General features: G+C 27.6%; 1 protein-coding gene and 1 long non-coding RNA gene across 3 annotated transcripts in view; both read right to left on the bottom strand.

The window, feature by feature from the left end:
* LOC124420283 overlaps window positions 1–2,789 on the bottom strand; it is a 6,234-nt gene extending 3,445 nt beyond the window's left edge. The window contains exon 1 of the long non-coding RNA XR_006941096.1: window positions 2,424–2,789. This is a non-coding gene — a long non-coding RNA (uncharacterized LOC124420283). The remainder of the gene's footprint in view (window positions 1–2,423) is intronic.
* Window positions 1–3,252, bottom strand: part of LOC111691006 (proton-coupled amino acid transporter-like protein CG1139) — a 27,851-nt gene extending 24,599 nt beyond the window's left edge. The window contains exon 1 of one of the 2 annotated variants that reach the window (XM_046952557.1): window positions 2,974–3,252. In XM_046952557.1, the coding sequence (XP_046808513.1) occupies window positions 2,974–3,009 (36 nt within the window). In that variant the 5' untranslated portion in view covers window positions 3,010–3,252. The remainder of the gene's footprint in view (window positions 1–2,973) is intronic. The other variant, XM_023453624.2, reaches the window with a different exon arrangement.
* Window positions 3,253–10,689: the final 7,437 nt, after the last annotated feature.

The raw sequence follows: 10,689 nt of genomic DNA, 5'->3' as shown, positions 1-10,689 counted from the left end.
ATATAATTAGAGGAATAACAGAAATAATACAAAAAATTATATATTAGGTATAAAAGCTTATAGCTGTAAAATAATGATTAATAATCGTAATCATTATTAATTAGATTATTTTTATTAAATAGGTAAAATTAATGATTAATTAACCATTATTTTATTTTTTTTAATTCATTGTTGATTACGATAAAAATAATCTAAAAATAATCAGGGATTAATTGGAATTAATGAAAATAATCAAAAAATCAAAATTAATCAAAAAATACGTATTTTTGAGACCCATTTCTAAAAGATTGCAGTAATTTTTTTCTAATACCTTGGACTGAGATCAAGATTTTCAATCTAAATAAACTTGATAAATATATTATTTTCAATAAAAGGGTCATATAATCGAATAGTGAGTAACTTGAAAAACAGTTTTCCATTACACGTAATGAAAAAGTTAGAAAATTGTATCAAATATTTTGAAATTAATCAAAAAAAAAAATCCAAATTAATCCTTGAAATTAGTCAAATTAATTATTTGATTAATTCTGATTATTTTCATTAATTTTAATTAATCCTGATTATTTTTAGATTAATTTTAATCGTAATCAATTAATAATCAGAAATTTTATACCAGAAAATTAAATAATCATTACGGTTATTTTTGAAAAATAATTTAATTGATTATTAATCGTAATCGAAATTTTACAGCTATGGTTTAGACATATTTAATTAAAAATCGACCGTAAAAAAAGAATTACATAAATTAACAGTTTTAAAACAAAATTTTTCTTTTAAAAATGTACACATCATGTTAACTCCATGGTAAAAAAGGTTTAAAGTATAATTTTTTATTTTATATCTCTTATTCTGCTAATTATATAGAACATTATTCAAATATATAGTGTTTTCTCGAATTTTTGAACTTTGGTGTTAAATATTATTTTGATATGTTGTACTGAGAATTCCCAAATATTACAAAATTTGACCTTTGAACTCCACAGTTTATGGGTTAAGAATGTCCGATTTTAATAAACTTCGTATATATTTTATATTATGTGGACTATAATACTCGGAAAATACTTTATTTAAAATGTACCACAATAAAAAACTAATACATATTCTCTAAAATATTACAAAAAAAATGTAGTTTTCCCGAAATCCTCCGAGTTCAAATAGCAGATACAGCTAATCTGTAGGACATATTGAATTAAAATCCCCATTAGATCTCCTAAAATTAAAACTGATTTGAAACTGCCTTTGAAAAAATTAAACATTTTTGACCATAGCAGAGAACAAGTTTGCATTGTCTTATAAAGACAAAAACTAATATGCGAATAAATATAGATTTATTTTAAAATGTTTTTTTTTAGAATATATTAAAAAAATTTGTGTCACATTTCGAATTCATGTGCTACGAGATACGTAATGGCCTGAGGAATTTGCTATAGCTTTTAAAGTTTTTAAGCAGTTTTTGTGTTTTATATCTGTGCGCATTACGATTCCTTTACAATATACATAGTTCAAAATTTATTACTAAATGGCCAAATTTAAGCAAAAACCAAACAAAAAAAAAGATATTTTCCCCTTGTAAATGCACTTGGAAACTTCAGAGCCTTTGCTGCACCTGTTAACGTTATCCTCCTATAAGCCTATTTTTTTGGATCACTTTGGATCACAATTTTTTGGATCACTCTAACTTACATAGACGGATAAACAGACATAGTCAATTGGTTTAATTCTCGTTGGGTGTATTACCACTATAGTTGCGTTTAAACAAGAACTATTCCGATAGAAATGTTTCAGTCTTGAACATAACATACATTACAAATCGTGTCGCTTTACCACTCTTTAATTGAATTGCTATTTCATTTTTATTTGTATCTAACTTTAAATGACTGCTGTATTCTTAAAATTAAAATTTCGTTTTTTTCCGGGAAACTAGAATGTCCGACATATGAAAAACACTAATAGCAGTCATAGATGTAATTAATTTTATTTTTAACAAGTATGAAACTTTGAAATACATTTGCTAGGAAAAAATGTATAGATATTTTATTAGAAAATTGGCCAACATAAAAAAACGTTTCGCTAGCCACTGTACATTTTAGAATTTGAATATTGATTGTGGAAATTATAAACGTAATAACAAACTTTATGATCGTTCTTCAATATGTATCTTCGTTATATTGCTGCTAAAGCAGCTTTCTGAACAGAAGGCACAGGTAGCACATCGAACAAACACTACGTTAAAAATGCCTATCATTTTCAAATAACGAAAAAATTTAATATTCAAAGTGGTTTAGGATATATTTTTATAGCCTTTAGAAATTTTATATATGAATGTGTACAGACAGACATCTACATATATAATTAATTTATTATAACCAAAGAATATTTTTTGCAAGAATACGCATTTCGACGTGCGGGTTGTTATGATTTACACTTATTCTTTATGTATCACGACCCGCTATTAAAAATTTTTATTGTATGAGGCGCACATTCTATGTATTAATTACTTAATATATGCATATGCTGTATAATATGCACACAAATTTGTATGTTAACCAGTGGAAATTTACACAAAAATATTAGCTCACGTTTGTTTGTTATGAATAGCACTGATAACAAAATGTATTAAGCAGAAGAATGTTGACGTCGATGCAAATCTTTTTTGATATTTATCGATATTTACATAGTGAAATTACTTAATTGTGATAAAGTGCCTCATTTTTACTACTTTTTAAATTTCGATTTCATAGAAATAGGACACCCTTGTGTTAATACGTATGTAAATAGTATTTACATACGTATTAACACATTAGTATTTACTAAATACTAATGTTTGTATGAATGGGAGAAATGAGAAATGATGAACCTGAAATTACTTAGAAAATTAATGTTATGATATAATTTGTCTGATTATATTCCAAAAATGTACATGCACTCATGGATCATCTGATTGACAATAGATTAAAAATACTTTATAATTACCTGTTGAAGATTTGTCAAGGGTGTTAGATCCTCCATTTAGTTTTTACGAAAAAATTCTAGTTTTTCAATTTATTCACTTTTTATAATGAAATAAGATAGATGGATACTAGATTTATAATAAAATAGATAAATCAATAAATGAAAAAATATTTGTTTAACTTTAATGCCAACTGTTTCATTGAATATGAAACTAAATTTTTAATTGTTGAGTCAGTGATTACGGCCACAGATATTGTTACTTGCTTTGTTTAGAATAAAATGTTTACATCTGAACTAAAAAGTCATTGTAGCTAATATTAATGTAGTATATGGGTAAACAACAGGGATGGAAAATTAATACTATAACAATTTCAAAATATTCGAGTAATCACAATTTCTTTAATACCTGTTTACACGACAGAGAAATTTAACTTTTATGAGATTTTGAGCCAAAACTAGTTTATTTTATATATATTTCTATAGAAAAATATCTATGTACATCGTAAAAGCCAGTTAGTCTTCGTAGGATTTTCATACTTCCTTATACAAATCGATTACTAAACACTTTTTTATAGAAATCTATAAAAAATGGATAATTCCATCAACAATGACAGTCAAATGATCGGTAAAATGACCGACACTGTAGCAAACGCGTGGTATAAGGTTGCATTTCCATACGAAGCACAACCGCTGTCGACAATGAGTTTTCATACATTAGGAACCTTTTTTGGGAAACTTTTGATTTTGCGTGAGAGAGAAAGAATATCATTCTCTCTCATGTACGGTACGGTTCTTATACTCATAAACTTTTGTTAGACCTTGTTCACACTGGGAAACTTTTATTGAGAAACTTTTGATTTTGGGTGTGAGAGAAAGAGATGGTTGATATTTTCTTCTCTTTCTCTCACACACAAAAATCAAAAGTTTTCCAGTGTGAACCAGGTCTTATTCTTCTCATTCCTACAAAAACAAATCAACTAAAAAAGTCTGTTCCGGAACGCTTTATATAACAAAACCCATATGAAGTATTTACCCGTCCGTCGGTTGCTACATTATGGCCAAATATTGAAAATTACTCCGCCGGAGTAGAATTATCTATTTGCAGCAAATATTCATTCATTCGTAATATAATATTTTCATGAATATGTACTTTTTTATGTTTACTTTTCACAAAAAATTAAGCTGCCGGAATAGAATTTTTCGTTTGAAACAAACATTATTCAATTCAGAATATATTTTCCTCACAAATTTTAATATCTTTATCTTTATTTTTTAATAAAATATAAACATTTTACAAAAAAATTTCATTAAATGGTTTTTGACATCTACGTAAACCAAATGCAGAAACAAAATACATGTAAAATGTTGTTGTTGCAGAACTGACACCATCTTATCTGAATTCGCATTGATTTAAATATTTCAGTAATACCCCATTTTCACATGAACGAAATCTACTAGATTTCATTTAAAATCTCTTTATAAATCTATACCGTTTATACATACTTACTATTTTTGACATTTAGAAAGATTTCATTTTTGCTAACATTTCTTGAAATTGTGTTTAATTGAAAAATTAGGAGAAGAAATGGGATATTTATTACAATTTTGTTTTTAATAAAAAAATGATATTTAAATATAACATTACCTTTTATTTTAAATAAACTTTTTATTCATGTTTTTCAATTTTTAAAAATTTTGTTGACACTTATATTTTTTTGTTTCTTTTATTTTTCTCTTTTTTTCTTGTGCAGCGTCGTAATTTTTAGTATTATTTAGGAAAAAACAGAGTTGAATTTCTAAAAACAACTAGATTTTGAGTAGATTTTAATGAAATCTAGTAACGAAGTAGATTTTGTTTTGTATAGGAAATCTAGTTAAAATCAACCAGACTTGTTTCGAAATCTCATAAGTACTAGATTTCGTGTATGTGTAAATGGGGTATAAGACGGAGAAAAACTTCGTTTATATTTTGAATTATTCAAGTAAAAAAATCTAAAAATACCAAGCATCTCGTAAACAAATATCATTTTATTTAAATAGTGTTATTCTAATAGTGTTAAATGTTAACATATTAAATAATATTGTTTAATATTTTATAATAACATTGTGTGATTAACTAAAAGGAATCTCTTCCGGAACACTTTATATTAAGAAACACATATCAAGAATTTAGCCAGAATGCGGCATCTTGTTTTTACGTTATAGCTTAATTCAGAAATCTATTAAATGTTAACAAATTAAACAATATTGTTTTATATATACTATGTAGATGAAGAAATTAACAAGGACGTAGCCTATTGAAAATGGATAAAATCGGTCCATTATTTCGCCCAGCATCCACACAACCGTACCCCCCGAATAGGGTTTTTGGGTTCATAATTATGTTACACCTTATTTACACATACACGAAATCTTGTAGATTTAATTTAAAATCTTTTTTCAAATCTAGATCGTCCACATAACAAACTTTAATGGTGTAGTACAACATTTACTATTTTTGTTTTGTTAGACCTGGTTCACACTAGGAAACTTTTTTTGGGAAACTTTTGATTTTTGTGTGTGAGAGAAAGAGAATGAAATATCAACCATCTCTTTCTCTCACACACAAAATAAAAAGTTTCTTAACAAAAGTTTCCCAGTATGAACCAGGTCTTACTTATATTTTTGGCTGAGCACTTGGTTTTTGCATTTCTTTATTCTCTTGCTTTTATGAGAGTGGGATAGTATGACCTGGTCCACACTAGGAAATTTTTGTTGAGAAATTTTTTCTTCATTCCTTTTTGAAGTTTCCTTAATATCCACACATAGAAACTTTTGTTTCATAAATTACCTAGTAATTACATTGATTTGTTGTTGTACGAATGAAAAGAATAAGACCTGGTTCACCCTGGGAAACTTTTGTTGAGAAACTTTTGATTTTGTGTGTAACAGAAAGACATGGTTGATATTTATATCTCTTTCTCTCACACATAAAAACTACGTATTACTGCCGGTACACACTATGAAACTTTTTTTGGGAAACTTTTTATTCTGCATGAGAGAGAAAGAATATCGTTGATATCTCTCGCGGTACGGAGTTTCCTGTTTACGGAAACTTGTTTTGTTTTCTTATTTTTCTCATTCGTACAACAACAAATCAATGCAATTTACATGTAGTTTGTGAAACAAAAGTTTCTATGTGTGGACATTAAGTAAACTTCAAAAGAGAATTAAGAAAAAGTTTTTCAACGAAAGTTTCTAGTGTGGACCAGATCTTAATTGCATTGATTTATGTGTGAGATTAAGAGATGAGTGATATTTCTTTCTCTTTCTCTCACACACAAAAATTAAAGGTTTCACAAAAAAAAGTTTGCTAGTGTGAACCAGGTCTAACAAAACAAGTTTGACCTCGTCCACACTAGGAAACTTTTGTTGAGAAACTTTTCTTAATTCTCTTTTGAAGTTTTCTTAATGTCCACACATAGAAATTTTTGTTTCAGAAACTATGTGTTTATTGCATTGATTTGTTGTACGAATGAAAAAAAATAACATAACAAAAAAATCCGAGAACGGGAGACTCCGTACCGCGAGAGAGATGAATGATATTCTTTATTTTTCTCTCTTACATTAAATCAGAAGTTTCCCAAAAAAAGTTTTCTAGTGTGGACCGGCAGTAAGACCTGTGAAAGAAAGAGAAAGAAATATCAATCATCTCTTTCTCTCACACACAAAATCAAAAGTTTGAACCAGGTCATTTTAAAAAATGTTAACAAAATAAAAATCAATTGTAGCGAGTTATGTATTTTGTTTTTCTTTTCAGTTTCTTTCAACCACTTATCAAAAAAATCTAACATAAAGGTTTCTCTCTGTGATAAACTGCAAAAACACTATTATAAATGGCGATCACAGCAATTAACCTTATAAAAATAAAGTGGAAACGTTATTTTCAGTCTCTGGTTAATAGTGTATGGAAAATTGTTTTATAAATAAAAAAACAATAATGAATTATTAAAAAGCAAAGCCAATACACTTTTAATTAGAATTTAAGCAAACTTAAACAAATATATCCTTTTATTTTTCATTTTTTTTAATTTCTTCTTCACATATAATTTTTTTAATGTTTAAAATTTTTCCATCATACACACTCAACGATTTTTAAAAGATTTTTTTCTCTCGCTCTAAAATTGAAAAAATGGTAAACATATCCAAACCATATGGTTCCGGTTATATGTGGTTTATATCTTTATATTGTTTACGTACGTATATCATAAATAATTTTCATGAAAATTGTATAAGTTGTAGTAATAATTTTTTTTTACGCAATGAAACAAGATTAATTTTCATATATTAGACCAAACGAAATTAAGTAATTTCGAAATATCACCCGAAATCCACTCCAGCCGGCGGCGGCTGAACCAAAATAATTCGGCGGCGGATTAAAGTCGGCTCAGAGCCGAACGATTTTTTGGAAATGTAAACTCTTAAATTTATGTTCAAAAATAATCAAAATTTAAAGACTGGGATCTCTTTGCTTAAAATATTAATAATAAATGATTTAAAAAAAAGGGTCAAAAGTTTCTAGATTTAGTCTACTTTAATTATTATTTACACTCTCTTGGATCTTATAGCCCATTCAGACCAAACGAAATTAGGTAATTTGGGGATTTCGATCGAAATCTACTCGAAATTAAGTAATTTTTCATACATTTTGTTAATTTGAAATCTAGTAATTTTGCTTAATTTCATTAAAATTAACTTGAAATGCCAATGAACCACCCTATGTTAGTTTAAAAAGTACCTATTTTAACAACTTTGCGCAAAACAAAAAATAATAATAATTTGAAAATCAGATATAAACAATATAATTTAATAGAATTTGTGCAAAATTTGTAATACTGTCGTAATTCAGGTCTGAGTTGGGGAACAACTCAACTCGCTCGCACTGGTGTAGTGTATTATTTCACATAAGAGCTGGTTCACACTAGGAAACTTTTGATTTTTGTCTGTGAGAGAAAGAGAAAGTAATATCAACCATATTTTTCTCTCTTCCTAGTGTGAACCATGTCTAACTGTTCAAAGTTATGTGTTGTCTACATTAACCTCGTGCTTACGTTTCACCTCAAGTGAGGTTATATTTTATTGGTTTAGACCACAGAATACTAAAATGTTTGGAACTTTATATTTAAATTATTGAAATTGTTGATGGCTTTTGGACCAGCCAAGTAAATCTCCCATCCCTTGATTTTTTTAAGGGGGCACGGAGTAATCCCAAATTTGTAATAAAAGTGATAAACACATTATTTGAAACTTATATAAGTGTAATTTAACGCAAAATAACGGATTTTGCTCACAAGCCAAATCGAAATTTCGACTCGGTCTGAATGGGCTATTAATGAAGAAATTGTGTATGGTATAGCCATATAGGCCTCTTTCGGGCCTGTTGTGCGCTGCTTAACCAGTGCCTGAGGTGAGAATCGAACCCACCACCTCCGGTCTACCAGACTAGAACACTAACCACTAACCTTTCGGAGGCCATAGCCATATTAGGGAACAGATAAAAAATGTTTAAATTAAGAAGACATACATTTACAAATCTTTTAAATAAAATTTTTTTTGCAAAATATAATTAATATAAAACAACTTATTGCACATTCACATCTATTAAAAAATGTAATAATGAATATACATATCGGGAGTACCTATTGAAAATTATAAAATATCGTTTGTAAAAATCCTGAACGTTTTTAAAATATAATTTGGCCAATAATAATTCATTATGTTACAGAATCAAAAATAATTGGTCTTACAGTCTATAACCTGGTTAATAAAAACATTTGAGTCGATTTATGCCGAATGTTCCGGCGGCGGCTCAAGTACCTAAATATAGATCGTCGGCGACTCAGCGCCGACTCGAAGTTGGTCGCCTTCGACCTCTGATCCACTCCCATACATTTAGTCCAATGTTAATACCATTTAATGTTTTTGAGTACAAGATTAAACTTCGCAGTGTTGCCATGCAAAACAACAGAAAATGTCACTGTTTGTTATCAAAACAATGCATATTTTATAAAAAAGAAGAAGACAATTGTAAATTTAATATGAAAATTTAAATTAAAAACAAAAAAATGTATTTTGAAGCGTCCATTTTAATGTTTATATATATAAAAATTTTATTTTTTTTTCATCAGCTGTTAACACTTTTGCATTTCGTGCTTAAGATTAAACCACCTCCATTGGGCGCTTAAACTTGTAAACAAAAAAACTTGTAAACCAATTGAGTACTCAAAAACATCTTTCGAGGATTAATTTTAATTTAATCGCTAATCTTTCACCTAAAGATTGGCCTTTAATAAATTTGAGATCAAGTAATTTTAAAATAACAATGAATATTCCTTAGTGTAAAAAGTAAATATTTTTACAACTATGCACAAAACAGAAAATAATAATAATTTCAAATGAATATAATAGCCCTTCAGACCAAGTCGAAATTAATTAATTTGTGTTCGAAATTCTAAATGAAATCTTACCTGATCAGACCGGTATTTTTGACACTTGAACGGATTTGGCATGCAAAGAAAAAACGTTCTTCAGCGTAGAATTGAACATTTTAAGCATTAAACAGTCGCGTTAATCACTTTTGTCACACTTTTATTTAAAAAAAATTCAATTGTTTGCTGTTTTTATGTTGTTCTTAACTTTTTATTATTTTTTGTTCTATGCGTAGTTGTAGAAATTTTTACTTTTATAATAAGACAGTGATGTTTGTTGTGGTTAGACCTGGTTCACACTTCGAAAATTAAACTTGAAAAGCAAAACTTGATCGTGTAACGTCCAAGTAAAGGTGTTATTAGACGACATGTATTTTACATATATACTCTCACTTTTTTATCCATATGTAATTCCAAATGTATGTTAAAATTGTTATTTTACATACGATTCATAATTTTTGCTATAACACCTGTCTGTTTTTTCCATATGACATAACCTATAAATCAAAATTATAATTTTGTTTATTTAAAAAATTTGTTTATTAAAAATGAAAAATACTTTTTTTTCATGTTATTTATTCATTTTCCTTAATTATTTTTCAAACAACAACTGTTTTGTTTATGTTTGTCACACGAATATAGCAAATAGGACGCTTGAAAGGCAAAAATAAGAATTTATCAATATTTGACTTAACATGAAATCAATCGTTTCTTTCAGTCTGTACAGGTAAAATTTCATTTTTAATTATTTAATTTTAACTCGGTCTGAATGGGTTATAATATTGTTGAAAATCTTTATACAAGTTTAAAATTACATGAAAAATTTGTATTTCTAATACTTTATAAGAGTTAAGAAAAGTATGTTTAGTCTAATAGTATGCTTTTTGGCATTTGTTATTGATTACAAACATAGTATTATTAAAACAAAATTTTCTAATATATTATAAATTAAAATTGAATCGTCTTCTTTATGATAATAAATGGTGTATTTTTAGCAAATTCATAAGTAGGTGTACTCATTTTTATACCCTTCACCTTCGTGAGAAGGGTATATATAAGTTTGTCATTCCGTTTGTAATTTCTATAATATAATTTTCCGACCCTATAAATTCTGGATCCTTATATATAGTCGATTAAGTCATGTCCGTCTGGCTGTTTGTTGAAATCAGTTTTTAGAGGACCCCATATCGACGAGATCCGAATCTTCAATAATTCTGTTATACATGCTTTCGAAAAGATCGCTATTTAAAATCAGCAAAATCAATCTATA

This window comes from Lucilia cuprina, chromosome 2 (assembly GCF_022045245.1).
Source record: "Lucilia cuprina isolate Lc7/37 chromosome 2, ASM2204524v1, whole genome shotgun sequence".
In the NCBI taxonomy this organism is placed as follows: Eukaryota; Metazoa; Arthropoda; class Insecta; order Diptera; family Calliphoridae; genus Lucilia; species Lucilia cuprina.
Note: the sequence above shows the minus strand (reverse complement) of the source record. Positions and strands in the feature narration are given on the sequence as shown.